The sequence below is a fragment of the Clytia hemisphaerica genome, unplaced genomic scaffold, assembly GCF_902728285.1.
Source record: "Clytia hemisphaerica strain Z4C2 unplaced genomic scaffold, Clytia hemisphaerica genome assembly, whole genome shotgun sequence".
Lineage (NCBI taxonomy): Eukaryota > Metazoa > Cnidaria > Hydrozoa > Leptothecata > Clytiidae > Clytia > Clytia hemisphaerica.
This window is the reverse complement of record NW_027103507.1, coordinates 1,387,051-1,406,141: the sequence shown is the minus strand read 5'-3', so window position 1 is coordinate 1,406,141 and position 19,091 is coordinate 1,387,051. Positions and strand designations below refer to the sequence as shown.

The window sequence follows — 19,091 nt, the reverse complement described above, 5'->3', positions numbered from 1 at the left end:
GCCGTCAAACTTTGATCACGATCACTTGAAGTAAGTAACGATTCGTAATTAAGAGTGTACTTGACAACTCAGATATGTTTAAATGGAAATAAATTGTCCCGCAAAATAGACCCGCAACCAGCATCTGCTTTCAAAACATTCGAAAACGTACACAGTAAAATTTTAAACAACAAACTTTTGTCACTGCAAAAGAAAATTTTATTGAAGAGGATAAAAAGATTGAAGCTTTTATGGATATTTTTTGTACTGCATTATGAGAAGAACGCACAATACAAGAAGGCAGGATATCAAAGTTTCAAATAAAGAAGCTCGAGAATTCGCAAGTAGTTTTGTTTCAGGTATTCAAAACTCTATTTTGTTAGAAAATCAAAACAGTGATTCAGCAGCCAAACTGAACAATAAAAAATGGCCTATTCAATATGAATTATCTGCTAGATATTGGCAACGTAGCAACAGCTTTCAAGCTGGATGTTTTGAAGGAGTTGAAAGCAGCTGTCCTGAAGATAGCCACTTTGAAAACAGCTTTGGAACTTCCAATAGCTTTGAAGATTACCAAAGCTTTGGAAGGCAAGAAATCTCACTTTCTGAGGGGAGTATGATGCAGGGTAACTATCTAAATTCATACTATCAAAAGAATGATTCTCCAACGCACTTGTCATCTTCTTACGAGAATCCTGTTGTCACTTCAAATGTTGATTCATTAAAGTATGGAAAGAAATGTCCAGTTTGCAATGAAATCAATGAGAAAAATTCTAACTGGTGCATGGAATGTGGTAAAGCTATAATATCAGTTGAGATAAGGCGCTACAATGAGGAGGGAGAGCCTTTTTCTCTACCAAAACAAGGCAATTCACTTCAACAAGCTTGGAATTATTCGTATTCACCACCACGTCATATTCAACAACAAGCTTCAATTGAAAAAGATCCTTTACCAAATAATCTGTCTATGCTTATGGAAGACATGAGAATATCAAATCCATATCCAAGCAATGTAAATTTATCTCCAAATGACCCATCAATTACCTCTTCAGTTTCATTTGATTTTGAAAATCCGCAGTTTGATGACATTCATTATGAAAATTTTAAATATTCCAAACATCATGCAGTTTACAGGCGTGCTTCAACTGGCGGCAATGAAAAAAGGAAAGAAAAGGAAGATTTTTATCCATTTGATGATTTACTCTATCCAGATTTTGCAATTTATGATCCCAACCTCGGGTATGCTTTCCCGTCATCAAATATTGTTTCAAATGGTTTTTACTTTCAACAGCAATCAGCATATCCTTTCAATAGCAACCAACAGTTTGGAGTCAATGAAACACCACTTCAACAAAAATCTCAGTTTGCAGCTGAAAATAGGAAGAAGAAAAATCTTCAAAAGAAAAGGAAGAAGAAAAAGTTTAACAAGGTATATTATATTGATAATAATATTTTTGGGAAGATTAGCTTGTTCTTGATTGTCTTTATTGAAAAAAAGTGTCAGAATACATAAAAGAAGAACACAAAATACACGATTTTGCGATGCAAGTTTTATTTTCACGATACTGCCAAACATTTGCAGCAAAGAAATTTGAAATTAAATTTGCAAAAATTTATCCCATTAAAGTATGTTATACCGTCAACTGCTCTAACTTGGGACGATTGGTCGAAACATGGGACTGACTGATATCTGGCCTGTATTTTCACTTACTGTTAAATCTCTTTGACAACAAATTTGTTTTGATAACTTCACCAAGTTTAGCAATCATACTTTCTGTCATAACATGTCACGATAACTTTCACTGATAGCGCGCCCTTTTTAACTTTTTTGTTTTCATTCAAAATGCCTGGACGCCAATTGAAGAATTAGAGAATGCCCGCCACCTAACTGCCTATCACCCGATGGGATTAACAAATAACGAGTGTGTAACTTGCTCCATTGTTTTGCCACTAATTTGGTCTTCTTCGTTCCAGACATTTACGTGTGCTCCACTACAGATTTTTTTCATATTTCGATTTAAAAGCCTATATATATACTCGGTGTGAAAGAGAATTGAATTGAATTGAATTGAAGTGTATTTTTTAATACGCCGTTCATTAACTCAAATCAAATGACTTTGGAGGTTCGGTGAAATGGTGGCCGAATTGTCGTCTCATGCTTTGTCAGATAGTCCCAAGTTAGAGCAGTTGATGGTAGTTGTTTTTGTTTCAACCCTCATCTAAAGGACTAAAAACAATTAAAAAAGAGAGGTTATTTTGAAAACAAGAAGGATTGTTAATTGAAACACTCAAAAAATCAACAACAAGATTTTATTGACAGAAAATTCCATCTGCAAATTTTCAAAGCCCTTAGGGGCAGCTTTTTGGAATGACAAGTCTTATATTCTTTTTTTTGACTAAACCCTCAAAATTTGGAGTGTATCTTTAATTGAAGGGCACTAAAATGATGACCAATAAAGCAAAATTTCTTTAATCAACTTGATATAATAAAATTATTGAGTTTCTATCACTGTAATACATGGTTTTGTTGATTTGGGTTCAAAATCTTTAGGTGGGACTTCCGATTTTTTGGATTTCAGGGGGGGGGACAGGATTAGGTGGGACCTGATTTTTTAAGGTGGGGCTAAGGTGGTTTGGGTGTAAAATTGAAACATCTCATCGACATCAATCTATGATAACTTTAGTAGTTACCTTTTACTATTGAAACTTAGTGGATAATCTTGTACATATGACCTGTATTATACTTGAAAGAAGACTTAAGTTTTGCTTCCTAAATTCTGCTGGGAATTCAAATTTTTCAAAATCTTATATACTTAGTGGTGGGACCATGCATGATTGATTCTAGGTGGGGGTTTTAATGTGTGCTGGGACCTTATTTTTTTGGTGAGACCTGGACCCCCCTTGCACACTATGGCTATATTTGGTTTGACTTTTCTTTTTAGTCACCAGTTTATAATCAAAGGTTCCCAGGATATTCACCACAAGGTATATATTTTATTCAGCGTTATTACAGTTTGAAGCCGTTTTTTAATTTTTTTTTTCTGAAATTTTTCTAAAATACAACCATGAGTTGGCAGAGGACCAATTGTTCTAGCCTTCCAGTACCCTTTATTTTATACTTTTAATTTTTTTATAGACTTTGTTAAATTCAATGAAGTACCAAATGGAACAGAAGAGGTTTGAATTTTTTTTATCGACGACAATACAGTTATTTATTATTTTCACTTTAGTACTGTAATATATTTTGTCCCTAAGTTTAGTAACAGTCAGGTACCTAGTACTAGTAGCTGCAAACATTTGGAATGGTTGGAATCAAAAAGTTAAGCCTTGGAACAGCTTGGAATATTTCTTAAAATTTTCCTTTTTTTCTAGAATGAATGTCATTGGGGGACTCTTCCAGATGAAATTATCCTTCATATCTTTGGTTACCTGAAAATGAAAGATATCATCAGCTGTCTGCAAGTTTGTCGAAACTTTTACAAAATAGCAAATGATTCTGTTTTATGTGAGTATGATAAGACATGGTTTTTCATGATTTGCACTATTGCTCTAAGACCAAGATTTTACTTTGCCATTCTTTGGGGAATACAGTACTGGGATGTATTTAAAATATAGTTTAAGATTTTTTTATACATAAATGTTTGTCTGTACTCTTTAGCTACTGTGTAGCTCTTCTTGATAAAAAAACAACAATTTACCAAAACTTAGTCAATTTTATTTTGAATTCTCATCTTCAAATCATTTGATTTAAAAAACCAGCTTTTATTCTTTCTATTTCTATTTCTATTTCTATTCAATAATTCAGAGGGTACATACGTACAATTTCCTGAATGTAAAATAAAATGGTAATAAAATAAAATCTATCTAAATATAATAAAATCTAGAATTTAATAAAAAGGCAACCACTTTGGATTAAGAGGTAATTGAATATTGCAGAAAAAAGAACTTAGATTACTGAGGAATTTAATTTGTTACCAAAAAGAGCTACATGGCTGTATTGACATTGAAAACAAACTAAAAGGCTAAAAATGTGAACGATAAAAATATGTGAAGGATAATAACAATTCTGAGTAAAAACATTTTATTAACTAATATATAAAACATAAGATAAATTGAAATAAATTAGATTGCAAGGTTGAATTGAATCACGCATCACTGAAAGAATTTTGAAAACTTGATAAGACAAGACAAGATTAATTAACACTGAGATTTGAAGCAAACTTAAGAAAATAATCTATTTGAGGAAGGCCACTAATTTATCATTAAATATATCTAACGACTCAGCATTAACCAGACCAGCTGAAAGCATATTCCATTCTTTGATTGTGTATGGGTAGAAGGAGTAGGTATACCGTTGAATTGCACCTTGGATTGGCTGAAATCGAAGATCATTGCATCTCTGAGGTTTAATGGTATTAGGAGGCATGAACTTGATTCCATGGTGAAACTGGTAGAGAGATGTTAAGCGCTTGACTGTACGCCTCTGCTCCAATGTTTGCAGGTCAAGGTTCTTAATCATACTAGTTGGAGAGGCTTCTCGTTGCCATTGATTAGAAATCCATCTAGCTGATTTTCGTTGTACAGACTCTATGTGTCGATTGAGTTTTAGATTTCCTACTGGGTCCCATAATATTGATGCATATTCGATTATGGGTCGTACAAAGGTTTTGTAGCATTGGAGTTTAACTTCCTTGTCACACATTCGAAGATTTCGTTGCAAAAAATGTCGACAGTTATGAGCCTTTGCAGATGTTGTTGTGATATGTTTGTTGAATGTTAATTTGCTATCCAAGATCACTCCTAGATATTTAGCTGATTTTACCAATTCGAGATTGTAGCCATGGATTGAATATGTTTCTTCAGTTTTTTTGTGTTTATTTGTAAATCGCAGGACTTTACATTTGTCAGCATTAAACTCCATGGACCAGTCCTTTTCCCATTGGGTAAGGTGGTTCATGTCATTTTGCAGATCTCTGGCATCTTTGATTGATTTGATGGATTTGTAAAGTAGAGCGTCATCAGCAAAAAGACTTACCTCTGAGGATGTGACTGCTAATGATATGTCATTTATATATACTAAAAACAGCAGGGGTCCCAGTACCGATCCTTGTGGGACTCCGGATGTTACTTTTCCCTCTGGTGATTCTACGCCTCTAACGAGTACTTTTTGGGTTCGGTTACTGAGAAAATCCTCTATCCAAGTCAACAAGTTGTTTTTGATTCCATAGAAGCTTAGCTTTAAAAGTAACTTGCGGTGACAAACTTTGTCGAAAGCTTTACTGAAGTCGAAAAGTATAGCATCAGTTTGCCCTTTTTCATTCAATATCTTGACTAGATCATTAACAGTTTTTACTAATTGTGTCTCACAGGATCGTTTCTTTCTAAATCCATGTTGTCGGTCAGTGAGGATGTTTTGCTGCTCTAAATGGTTGATTATGTGACTGTGAATTATGTGTTCGAGTGTTTTACATAGTACAGACGTTAGGCTCACAGGGCGGTAGCTTTCAGGGTTTGATCTGCTTTTGTTGTTGCCTTTATATAGCGGAGTAATGGTTGCTTTGCGCCAGTCATCTGGAATTTTTGATTGCTTCAGCGAAGCTTGAAAGATGAGAGTAAGGGGTTTACTTATTATATCAGCACACTCCTTCAAAATTCTGGTGGAAATTTGATCTGGTCCATTAGCTTTGCTAGGGTTGAGCTCTGAAAGTAATTTTTGAACACCATTTTGTGTTATTTCTAATTCACTGATGGGTGGACAGGTATTTCCTTTTATATCTGGTGTTCGGCCGTCATCTTCTGAAAAAACACTCAGAAATTGATTATTGAGGATTTTTGCAATTTGAGTGTCATCAGTAAAAGTATTTCCATTTGAGAGCAAAGAAGTGATTCCGATATTATCCTGCTTTTTCGATTTGATGTAACTGTAGAACTTTTTCGGATTTGATTTGTGTTCTGATAAAAAATTGTCATTGATTGTAAAGATGATAAGTTTTCTTGTTTTCTATCTTTAGGGAAAGAGATTTCGTTCAGAAAGCACCTCAATTTAACAGATAACGTACTTCAGAAAATTGCTTGGAAGCATCCAACCTCTCTCTCGTTGGTACAATGTAATGGGAAACAAATCACTTCAGAGGGTCTTCGATATCTGTTCAAAACTTGTGCTGAAAGTCTTGAGGTTAGAGATTTTAAGTTCAGCTAAAAAATGTTAGTTTAAATTCAGTACAATATACATGTTTTGCTATCATTTATAAACATATCTATGTTCAAAATCATGGGTTTTTTAAACAAGAGCCAATCGTTTCAGAATGAAAGGAATCTTTAAGTTATTCGAATGGCTTTGTTTTGAAGTCCCATAAACTGAGGCTCAACCAATGTTTTGACCTTAATGCTAAGTATTATAAAGCTGATTTGATGCCATAAAAATTATGCTTACTAGAAAAATGTTTACATGCTGAACAAATTTGCTATGTTTTAAGAAAAAAAAAATTCATTTTGTAGAAACTTGATGTTAGCTGTTGCCACGGGGGAGTTTTTGTTGGTGAATCCATTCTCCTCTATGCTGCTGTCAAATGTCAAAATATCAAATCATTGGATGTTAGTTGGAGTAATGTCTCAAACAACAGCATTCAGTCAATCAGTAAAGCATCAACAAGGTGTGCTATTTTTTCATTTTACGCATAAAATCATACAAGCAGCAATCACCACTGAAGATCCAGTGCAGTTTAGACGAAACTTGACTTTAATTGTGATTTTAGTGACATGATTTTGAGCTTTAAGTGGCCTTATTTTCCTTTAATTATTCACGTAAAGGATTATGTTGTAGTACACTTTTTCGCTCAGAATCTAAATCATTGTTTCGTTTTTGATCTTTGAAAATTGTTGATTTTGACACAGTTTTTCACCTTCCAGTTTTGCCTGAAAAGTCAATCTTTTAGCCATAAAAAAATTTGCTGGGTCTAATTCGTGTACCCCAGACAGTCTTCCTTCGAATGGGCCAAATAAAACCTTCTCAGGGAACTGTTACAACACGTCCCCCTTACTATCAGACATTGAAGTTTTATTGACATATTTTAAGTTTTATCTCAGGGAACTCTTCCTCGTCTTTTCAGACTATCAGTTTTTGTCATATCTTTATTTTATTATCTCATACACCTTATTTTTTAGACTTGAGAAACTGTGTCTAAATGGATGTCAAGCAATCACTGATGATTCTATTATCAAAATTGTAAAGAAACATGGCGAAAGGTACTATTTCCATTATCACAATTAACCAAAAGGCTTACAGCTGGTCTGTTTTAGCTTCCACTGATTCGACTCGCTCGAATTCGAATCTCCATTATTCGAATCTTTCTGTAATAATTCGAACTAAAACGTTGGTCCCTTTAGCTGGAAGGGGTAAAAAATCCTCCCTGAACCTGTAATTCGAATATTTCTCTAATTCGAATAAGATTTTCTGTCCTTTAAAAATCGAATTAGAGAACTGTTTAACAGTTTAATATTTTTTGGCTCTTTAGAATGATATCCTTATTGAATTTTGCACTCACTTTATTTTGACCTGAGCTTCCTCTTTAACCTCACAACAATGGCAGGCTTAAAGGATACAGACACCTATCTTCATACATCCATTACCAGAGCTAATGCTTTTGATAGGCTGGTGAACAAAAAAACTCTGGTGAATTCTAGGTTTTAGGCCAGAGAATTCTTAGCAAGTCTAGTGTATTGTTTGGTGTCAATATAATATTTACTTGAGGTGTTGAACCGAGTTTTTAGACCAGCGAATTATTTTTTTTTGTGCATTGGACCAGCAAAAATTTGCCGTTCGCCAGGCCTAAATAAGACCCCTGCATCACTGAACAGCATCATAACTTTATGATGATTGAATTAATTATGACATAATAGTATATCAATACCACAAATCTATGAAGCCCAAAGGGCTAGATAATGTACTTGACTGAAAAATGCGCCATGATTAGATAGGAAATCCTATTTAAGTCATATGACATTTACAATAGAATTTCAGCGTTTGATCAATCAGAAGATTCGCGGATTTTCGAAAACAATAGCAACAATATTTTTTGTGATACTTCACTTTTTTTTGCTTAGAAAAGTTTAAAGCACTCCATCTAGCCCTTTGGGCTTTACAGAATTTTGTGTTTGTTTTTTGTTTTTACCCTTCTTTAGGCTATGTTTGCACTTCAGAACACTTTATTGTTCCAAAACGAAACCACAGACAGAATAAGCTCAAATTATTAAATTTTGTTTTTTTTCAGCCTGGAAGTATTAGAAGTTCTTGGGTGTTTCAATATTTCATTTTTATCAACGAATGCAGTTAGCGAATATTGCAAACGTCTCATAAAACTCAATGTTGGGCAATGCCATAAGGTATGTTATTGTCTTTAAATAGTTAAATTCAAGGCTGGTTATGCGTCCGGAATTAGTTTTTTAGCTTTAGAATATCCCAAACCTCCAAACATGGTAATTCCTCAGTCTTCAAACCGTCTCACAGCCCGGTGGAACTTCTTCCTGCAGTGGGAATGAAGTTTTTTATCAAAATCCCAATGGGATAGAAATTCTATTGTCCCCAGGTCTGTTGATGATGGTTTTGGTGTGCAATTTTTTCCATTGAATTTCGAGGGATGAAAACAACTCAATTTTCCAGTGAGACTAAAAGTGTAGGGTATTTTTCCCACCTTGGAGGGGGACCCAAATTTTCCAGTGAGTAGAGGTTCAGCCGCGTCTGTGACATTGGTGTAAACTATTCGTTGAATTTACAAAAAGAGGCTTTCTTTAGTAAAGTACTAGACACCCACTTGGATATATTTATGAGCTCCTCAATGTATATGCTGTGTCCCTGTTGTGGTCATGCTGTAGCTGAGCTCAATGTTTGTACGTTTTTTAATAACAATACTATATAACTTATCAATTAATTTTACTTTCAATATCCGTTCTACAACAGTAATCAGCTGATTCTTTTACATAAAAAACCATCATTTTACTAACAAAAATAGTTTGATACATCAACCATATATGTTTTTGTTGTGATAAAGTGGGAAATGCAATTGTCTGCAAACAATATATTTTTTTCGAAAGTGAGCTCCTGTGGTGCATTTTTGCATTACTAAAACTGAAGTTGCACCACTAACTACAGTTAACTCTCTCTAATTCGAACCTCTATTATTCGAATCTTTCTATAATTCAAACTAATGGTCCCCTCAGCTGAAAATTGGTCTAAATAACTCTCTCTAATTCGAAGAAAACCTTTGGCCTCTTGAAGATCGAATTAGAGAGTCAACTGTAGTTTCATTGTTTCGACTGATAGACACGTCTTTTAGCATGAAATGTAAACAAAAAAAGCCATTTTTAATTTATCCTGCATTCTACGTCCTGCAATTTACTTATAACTTTATATTGCTTTTCAAATTAGTTGAAGCAATTAAAATTTGTTTTGGTGATTAAGAAATAACATCTTGTTGAGTAATTACTTCCAATGAGTTTTGATAAACGCCTAATCAAACGCATATAACCCCTGCAGTGACGTAATCTTTCTGTCAAGATAATATAAGAATGATGTAATTACATTTTTCAATGACGTCATTCAAAGGATTAGGCAAGGATAAGACCATGTTCGCACGTAACGATTCTGTTTCGTTCCGAAACGAAATGAAGCCGTTCTATTGGTTACATTCAAGTTTCACGTCACTTCTAACCAATAGAATGGCTTCATTTCGTTTCGGAGCGAAACAGAATCGTTACGTGTGAACATGGTCTAACAGATAATCATGGGTGACAATTTAAGTATACGATATACTTCTCTGGCCTACACGTTTCTTTGTAAGAACATCCAAAAATTCAACATCAAAAGCCTTTTGATGTAATCCCAAAAATTTTGTTCCCGCTAAAATGTGTTTCCTAAAGTAGTTTTATGCCTTTTTTCTTTATAAAATGTGGACTTTTGGTATCACAGATCAAAGATAACTTCATTTGGTTGTGAGCTTCAAAAAATAGGAGCTAGGTTGGGTGGATTCTATATTTCTTTCTACAAGAAAGTTAACAGTTTCCACTTTCCGTAATATTAATTTATGATTTACATCTATTTAGATTACGAATGGAGCTCTATCGACGATATCGAAAAGTCTACCTAAACTTCAAGTATTAGATATCCGTGGCTGTAAACAGGTTTGTTTCACTGACCTTTATATATCCCTGGACCAAGCTATATCCTCCATCTTTGATCGAAGTTTTTTTGAAAGTTGGTACCCGCAAAGAAGCCATTGTAGTGTTTGAAACTTTGCCTAATGACAAACGGCGCTACATCATTAGTGTACAAGCGAAACTAGATCTACTAGAGCTCTCTCCGCGGGTACCAATTTCTAAAAGATTCCGATCATAACATTTAACTTGGCTGGCATTGAGTAACTTGGTCCAGGGATATACAAAGGTTTGCTTGAACTATTGAATCGTATTACTGTAAATGAACTTTAACCCTTCATGATATACATAACAGTATCTGATAGAGAATAAGAAATTTGGTTTTTCCTCACTTACGCGATTATAAACACTAGATAGAGCTACTTTGTCCCTATTTGTTGCAAAATAATCCGCCATCTTTGATAAGAAGACCATAGTTCGGTGCCGGCTATTTGATTTATTATGCTTATCTTTCGCCTCATCGCTTCGCGCCATTTCCGTTTATTTGCTTGGTTGAACAAATTGCCGGTAACGAACTGTGACCTACCATGACCTTTATTTTGCTTCACCAGCCGCTGCTTGGAAAATACACAGTAGCTCTATCTAGTGTTTTACATAAGATTGTAACACGATTATATACACGTTCTAGAGAAGCCTCTTTTTTTACGGTGTGTTTTCTTTTGGACAACAATTCATGATATGCATCAGTGCAATGTCTTCTAACATTACATCACAGACCCAATAGCTGATTGTTGCAACCAATCAGCTATTGTAAGTGCCGTATGGACTGATTATACGTCACTTACAACCAATCAGCTATCAGGGTGTTTGGTCTTTGGAAGACATTGCAATGGTGCATATCATGAATTCTTGATATGCGTAAATCAAGATGACGTCATATTTTCCATTGGAAGCACCCCCAAAAAAGCCAGATTTCGGCCACCGTGTTTCTATTTTTAGTAAATGACGGGGATCGAATCCCGATTTTTTTCGGATGTTTTCGTTAGAAAAATGTCTTACGCATGTCAAGAATATGAAAAATCGATCACCAGAAGATTGGTGGTCCTCAGTGGACCGAAGCCACACTTTTTTATTGAACTTGAAGGCTCTTTTTTGAGACGTCTTTATACTGCTTCGTTTAAATTTTGTAAACTTTAATTCATTCACATTTTTAGATAAGAGATATTTCATTAAAAAACATAGCGGTGGGTTGTCAACAATTAAAGACGATAGTGATTGCAAATTGTCCGCTAATTACTGATGCTTCTTTAGCTGCTATTGCTGTCCATTTACCAAAATTAGAGTAAGTCTATCATATCAATTATTCATCAACTAAACCTATATTACCGCCCCCCCCGGGCGTTTATTAGATTTTTAGTTTTTCAGGAGGGGCGTTTATTTGAGGGAGGAGTTCTTTATTTTTCCTCAAAAGAGGGAGGTTTATTCGATGGGGAGGGCGTTTATTCGAAGTAATGCGCTATATTAATTTAAGTTTGGTGGATTTCTTTAGCAAGCTTACGGATTATCTATTCTATACAACAAAGGGCGGCTTGAAGGAGCTGCAAATTTTGACCTGTTAAGTAGAATAAAACGGTGAAATAACACTACTGAGCCTATTCCTGCAATTCAGGAAAAAATAAATTCCAGCCTGAATCCTGATATCCGAATCTGCAATCGGCAAACCTTCCCAACGAATCATTTCCTGTTCAGTTCATCACAGATCACAGATCATTTCTTTAAGAATTTAAGCAATGATATATGCTACAGGGAAGTCTTTACTAAAATTATCATCACGTTTAGTGACGTTGTGTTTTAACCAAAACAAAACAAATCCTTTAAGAGCCATTTTTTTTAAGAGTCTTCAGGGTGTGATACCTCATCCTCTTGGATTTTGATGAAATTTTGACCAAATGATCCATCACACAAGAAAATAAGACCATGAAAATTTCACCTTGATATCTCAAGTAGTTTTGAAGATACAGCGTCTCAAAGATAGGCTACTAAGCGGAAATTGACCCCTAAAAATCATGAACTCTGGTGGGGAGCAGATTTTGAAAGCCAATGAATTTTTATTCAAGTACATTAGAAAGCTGATTTACAGTGGATTTCAAGAACTTTTTGTAGGGAATCAGAAAAAAATCAAATTGAGTCTCCAAAATTTTTCCCCAAAAATCTCTAGCACCTCCTGTAGAGGGCTTCAAACTTTGTGTAATCTGGGTTTGGAAGCACTTTTAGCTGTCTGCTGATGGTCCTTGGAGACTTTTTTGAAGCAAACTTTTGACCTGGAGTGGTTTACTGGTGGGTTTTGGCCACAAAAATAACATTTTCAGGATTTCTATTTTTGCGTAAGCGTCAAAAATGGCCGAAAAAAAAATTGCTATTTTGGCTGATCTGGAGCCAAAATTCAAGATGGCGTATTCTTTTTGAACCCCCTACAAATTTTTTTGAAACTTTCAGTAATGCTTCCTTAGTAGGTCTAGTTTATAACCTCAAAAAATCTCAGTGGGGCCTTGAAGTCTCTTAAAGATATGATCAATTGAAAATTTGCCTAACTTCGTTGTTTTTTCCCTCCTAAAATGCTAAATCAGGCCCACTTAAGGCCTCTAAAGGTAAATTCTTGTCAAAATATTGGTTGATCTTCTCTAGCCAACTAATCATTGGCATTAAGGGAACAACTGTAAAAAAATTCAGGTCATTTCCATTAACAGATGACATTTTATGACTGTTTCTTTATTTTTAAGTATAGAATATGTAAAAAAATGGGACTGACATCTGGACAGTCTAAAGTTAATCACGACACTTGGACTTAGAAATTTTGCGGTAAAGCGCAAATTATTGTCAAAGTAGGATTTCTGAATGAGTCTAAAAAGTTTTTGAATAGGAATTAAGTACTGTTAAACCCATTTAGTTGAAGTAACCTGCTTATATTTAAGAATAATATTCACCCAAACTGTGAAAGGTTGAGGCTTTTCCTGAAAATATAGGCCCTGGAATGGTAGGAAAGGCCAGATGTCAGTCTCATTTTTTTACATATTCTATACTTAAAAATAAAGAAACAGTCATAAAATGTCATCTGTTAATGGAAATGACCTGAATTTTTTTACAGTTGTTCCCTTAATGCCAATGATTAGTTGGCTAGAGAAGATCAACCCAATATTTTGACAAGAATTTACCTTTAGAGGCCTTAAGTGGGCCTGATTTAGCATTTTAGAGGGAGGGAAAAAACAACGAAGTTAAGCAAATTTCAATTGATCATATCTTTAAGAGACTTCAAGGCCCCACTGAGATTTTTTGAGGTTATTAAACTAGACCTACTAAGGAAGCATTACTGAAAGTTTCAAAAAAAATTTGTAGGGGGTTCAAAAAGATACGCCATCTTGAATTTTGCTCCAGATCAGCCAAAATAGCAATTTTTTCGGCCATTTTTGACGCTTACGCAAAAAAATGAAATCCTGAAAATGTTATTTTTGTGGCCAAAACCCACCAGTAAACCACTCCAGGTCAAAAGTTTGCTTCAAAAAAGTTTCCAAGGACCATCAGCAGACAGCTAAAAGTGCTTCCAAACCCAGATTACACAAAGTTTGAAGCCCTCTACAGGAGGTGCTAGAGATTTTCGGGGAAAATTTTGGAGACTCAATTTGATTTTTTCTGATTCCCTACAAAAAGTTCTTGAAATCCACTGTAAATCAGCTTTCTAATGTACTTGAATAAAAATTCATTGGCTTTCAAAATCTGCTCCCCACCAGAGTTCATGATTTTTAGGGGTCAATTTCCGCTTAGTAGCCTATCTTTGAGACTCTGTATCTTCAAAACTACTTGAGATATCAAGGTGAAATTTTCATGGTCTTATTTTCTTGTGTGATGGATCATTTGGTCAAAATTTCATCAAAATCTAAGAGGGTGAGGTATCACACTTTCTTTATTCTGAAGATTTTTAAAAAAAATGGCTCTTAAGCACCATTAGGAACTAAAACACCAAAAAGGTGATATCCAGACAAAATATAGAGAAATTGGTACTAAAATTTCCTGATTTCTATCAAATTTTAGATCTTACTATTTTCACCTGTTTCCTTTTAGATGTATAGATGTTTGCGGATGTGGTAAGATTTCCGATCGTGGCGTTTTGTCACTTGTCAAGGGGTGTAGACAAATGAAGTCGCTAGATCTCAGCTCTACCAAGGTCACCCACAAGAGGTATGTTGAATAAGATTTCGGAGATTCCGATACACGATCTTTCTTAGACAATGTTCACACGTTACTGTTCCGTTTCGCTCCGGTATGATTTTCTTTACTGATCGAGAGTGTTCATATTGGTTTCGGAACGTTTCGGAGCAAGAAAACGGAGCAGTTCCGTTCCGATGAAAAAAGTGGAGCGAAACCGTTTTGATCTGTTTTGCTATGTAACGTCTCCATTTTTGATGTTTTGAATTTTGACGTTCACACTTGTTTCTAAACCGTTTCGTTTCGAAACGGAACCGTAATGCCTTTTTATAAATTACCTTGTGAACATCTACTACCTCGTTTTGAATTGATCGCTATGATAAATGAATTCCAAAGGAGTTTACCAATAAAGACCTTTCTCTATTTTGAAATATGTCATTTTAAGTCTCGTGAGACATAATTATCTTGGTGATCGTCTGAAAACACGAGAGTCGTTGTTTGTGGTGTAATTTATGAAAAGGTCTACAGGAGATGAGAAATTTAAAAGTTTTAGAGTGACTGAGCCACCTTGATAGGTGCTATCAAGTTGTACAAGATTCACAACGCTCTTATGTGGACAATTTAGCTGCAAGTTAAAATTACCTCATCCATACAAATATAAATAAATAAAATAAATCAATACAAATATCTCCCAAAATTAATTTTAACTATTCAACTCATTCTCTAATTCGAACTTTTATTATTTTCTGTAACTCGAACTAAAACATTTTTCACCGTCAGTATAAAATATCGTATTAATTTTTCTCTATATTTTGAAAGTCTCTTTGTTCCTTGAAGATCGAATTAGAAAGAGTCGACTATAAATTTTCTAATCATTTTTAGTGTCACGGGAGTTGGTAATTACAACCGCTACACGATCCAATCATTGAAATTGAGTTTCTGTCATTCAATTACTGATCAATGTTTGCGGACCGTTGTGGAACGAAGTAAAAGGTAACTCTTTTTTTATATTCTGCTTTGCTGGAAATTCATTGCTCTGGGAGAAGTGAGTCAATGTTATTATGTAACATTAACATTCACGAAACAATTTTTATTTCTTTCGAAGTTTTTTGGTGCTTATACCATTTTTCTTTTACGAACCAACCTGATGATGGTATGAACACCGAAAAGCTTCGAAAGAAATAAAAATAGTTTAATGAATTTTTAAATTTTGTTTTAATCCAATATGACATGGCACACTTTGACATAAGTAACATTAACATGGTCTTAACCATTGAGTTTAAAGCCCGAAAGGCTAGAGTAGAATCTCTAACCTTTCTCAGGCAAGAAAAAGTGAAGCCACTTATTTCCCATCCAGAACGTACCTAGAACGCGCCGCAATCATGACGACGGATTGTATCTAGCGTTCTTTATTTGTTTCTGAGGATTGCATTTTTAAATCTAGCGATATATTTTACTTTCAATCCGGCGTTTGTGTGAAAACCACGTGAGGGCGTTCTGGATTGCTTCATTTTCCATTCAGGAGTCTCGAGTCTAGTCCTTCGAATTTGAAAGTCAATGGTTTTAACCATTGAGTTTCAAGCCCGAAGGGCTAGAGGTCAATCTCTAACCTTTCTCAGGCAAGAAAAATTGAAGCCTTAAAATATGCGCCGTATTTTTGATGACGGATTGAATCTAGCAATTCCTTTGTTTTCGAGGGAGATATTTTTCGAAATTAAGCGGTAAATTTTAGTTTCAATCTGTCATTTGTGTAAAAACCAGGCGGGTCGCTCAAGGCCGCGCAACTTTGGTAGGATTTGTTGGCTTCAAATCCTACCAAAGAGATTGACCTCTAGCCCTTCGGGCTTGAAACTCAATGGTTTTAACCTCCCTTGGACAATTAAAGACACATCCGGAAGAGTGGACCGATTTCACTCAGAATATAGACTAGGCTTAGTCTTAATATTCAACTCTTAAGAAAATGTAAAGTTGACTAGCGTTGGGAAATCTATAAGATATTATAATTAAAATGATTCTAATAAACGGCGGGGGAGTAAGAGTTTAAAAAAATTTGAAAGCAAAATTTAAAAAACAGGGATGAAGGCTAGTTGCTGGGAAGGTTAGAAATTGTAATTGTGCGGAATATCCCAGGCTATTTAGAAAAAATAAGGAGTTATTTTACCGTGGGATATTAATAAGGGGGCAAAAAAGGGGCAAAAATAGAATAATTAATAATTTGGTCGCCTAAGATAACGTTTGTAAAATATATCGTCATACATATTTATTTACATCATTTCGGTTGCAGGCCACTTCACCTTACGGTGCAAGCCCTCCGTCTTTAGCCAATTATTGGAACTCAAACCCCGTTTAAAATCGAGAGAGATCATGAGATTAAGTGGCTTCTGAGAGATCTTAGGGAGATATGTGTTATCCTGTCCCCGCGGTCCCAACTTATGAGCTCCTCATTGTACCTATTTTCCTCTTTCCCGGGGGTTTGTGTGTTTGGTTGATAATGGTATGGATGCCGTTTATTTGGCCATTTTACGATTGTGAGTAGAGAGACGGTTTCTTTCAAGAATCGTTTACCTTCTTCTTGCCTTGTGTTTTCGGTTTCGACTCTTAAGTCACTTCGTAACATCCGCCTCTGGGAAGCTACGTTGCATTTTAGGGTGACTCCAGCCTCTATACTCGTCCCGTTAAACCACTGAGGCGACCGCGGTCAAATCTTATGAATTTATGAATTTGTACACCATTACCGTTTAATATGAACAGTACATAGAAAAATCCTTAACATCTTATAGAAGTTTTTTGACTAAGTTAGTTTGAACCAGACGTTTTTCCAAGTTTTTTTTTAATCAAAATATAATTTTTTATATACAAAGTACAGTTTTTTTTATAAATTATATAAATCGAAGTGTTCGCGATCTGAAAAGTCACGAATTTGAGCCTAAAATTCTTTTGTTTCTAGCCTTGAAAATAAAAAAAGGAATTTAACTAAATTTGCCATTCAGTTCATTTCAAAAAGATTTTTCCTGCAATCCATTTGTAGATAGTTTGCAGGGCTTACTTTCTTCAACATAAAAACCAAATGGAAAACAATTTGAACTTTCTCAACAAACCTCTTCAGACAAAATTTGAGCTGAACAAAATTTTAAAAAATCCTTTCCGTTTATTTTCTCTAAGCGAGTGGCACCAAAACTTATGTGGCAAAGTAAAATTACAAAAAATTGGCTACCAGCGTTCATCCGTCTATCAAAAAGCTCCAGTGGCCTACGGGCTGGGAAACCGTTCAGGCCTCCAAGCCTTTTTTTTGCCATTTAGTTAGTTAAATAGGACAAATTAGGACGAAATAGACTAAATTAGAAATTTAGTACTTTTAGCTTTTGGACCAGTTTTCAATTTTCATTTTTCCCGTGACATGTGTGTTTTAAGTTCTGTCTATAGTCTATATGAAACCAAAACAAAAGTTTGACGTTGCTTACTTTAGAGATACAAAAGGGCAGTTTCAAGCAACTAAATGAATTTGGGCGAATTTAAGGAAAATGCGAATAACGATGAAGATAGACTAAAAGGTAATAACTTTTGATAAATCTTTGCAAGGGTAATGGTGATAAATGTGTACTTATGGAATATTGCTAAATAGTAACAATAACTTCTAACATGGCTAGCAATCCATTTATGTAAAAAAAAGGAATCATTTTGAGACAAATGTATATCATAAATGACCTGCTTATAAAAAACTAACTAAATAAAAACTACAACCTTTTCTAAATTTTAAAGTGGTAAAAATGATAAACCTTTTTTTGATAAAAAACTGTTTCTACGTCTCTTTTTAAATATCTTAACAAAAGGGGAAAGATAAATCTTTTTTTCATAAATCTGTTTCTACGTCTCTTTTTTAAATAATCTTAACAAAAAAATCTTTTTGGTAAAAATCTGTTTTCTACGCCTCTTTTATTATTAACAAAATGGGAAAATAAAAAAGCTAATACTCTTTTTTATAAAAACAATGAGGCTTAAAATGCCCAAAAATAAGAACAAGTTGAAGGCTGGGATGTCTAATTTTTTATCAAATAAGGGTCCAAACGAGGTAAGATGAGGTAAAAAATAAAAATAAGGCAAAAAGGACCCAAAATACCCCAAAGAATAAGAACCAAATAAGAACAGTTTGAGGCTCAAAGAGTCATAGGTCCCATAGAATCAATGTCAATGAAAACTTAGCTCTACCCATTATACTCAAACGAAGATTGAAATCTGACAACCCACCTACACTATAAGATAAAATGTACATTGATAAATCTTTAATGATGAAAATATGTCTTTACTACGTTTTTTAATAGAAGCATAATAAAATCATGTCTAAGGATTCTTTTAAGAGATTTACCTCTCAAAAGTTTGTGCGAAAAAAAGAAGTCTAACTTTCTTCAGCTTTCACAATTTCCATAACTATTTTCTTTTTAACATCAACTTCATAACTGAAATCAGAATTAAGCAACTTGAGCTTGAGGTCGTCATACCATCTTCTGTGTCGATATTATTCAGAGTTTCTGAACCGAACATATCGATAAGGATGTTGTTTGATAATTTCACTGTCATTTCCGAGCATCAAATTCAACGAATACGACAACTTTAAATAGATTTCGATGCAATTTAAGTAACTAATCTTGAAATCCTTACTGCTGAAGAACAGGAAGTCATACCTTGTGTGGATGGTGCTAACTTTTTTGGCATGATACATGACCAATAGTTGTCCACTTTAACGCTAGCTAACAGGCGTTGTTATT

General features: G+C 34.6%; 1 protein-coding gene across 1 annotated transcript in view; it reads left to right on the top strand.

Moving 5' to 3' along the window:
- Positions 1–48: 48 nt before the first annotated feature.
- Positions 49–19,091, top strand: part of LOC136798987 (uncharacterized) — a 34,623-nt gene continuing 15,580 nt past the window's right edge. Inside the window, exons 1-12 of the mRNA XM_067055673.1 lie at positions 49–1,408; positions 2,922–2,964; positions 3,116–3,156; positions 3,352–3,484; positions 5,991–6,154; positions 6,478–6,632; positions 7,144–7,224; positions 8,250–8,361; positions 10,078–10,155; positions 11,343–11,470; positions 14,245–14,361; positions 15,211–15,321. Coding sequence (XP_066911774.1) covers positions 254–1,408; positions 2,922–2,964; positions 3,116–3,156; positions 3,352–3,484; positions 5,991–6,154; positions 6,478–6,632; positions 7,144–7,224; positions 8,250–8,361; positions 10,078–10,155; positions 11,343–11,470; positions 14,245–14,361; positions 15,211–15,321 — 2,318 coding nt within the window. The 5' untranslated portion in view covers positions 49–253. The remainder of the gene's footprint in view (positions 1,409–2,921; positions 2,965–3,115; positions 3,157–3,351; positions 3,485–5,990; positions 6,155–6,477; positions 6,633–7,143; positions 7,225–8,249; positions 8,362–10,077; positions 10,156–11,342; positions 11,471–14,244; positions 14,362–15,210; positions 15,322–19,091) is intronic.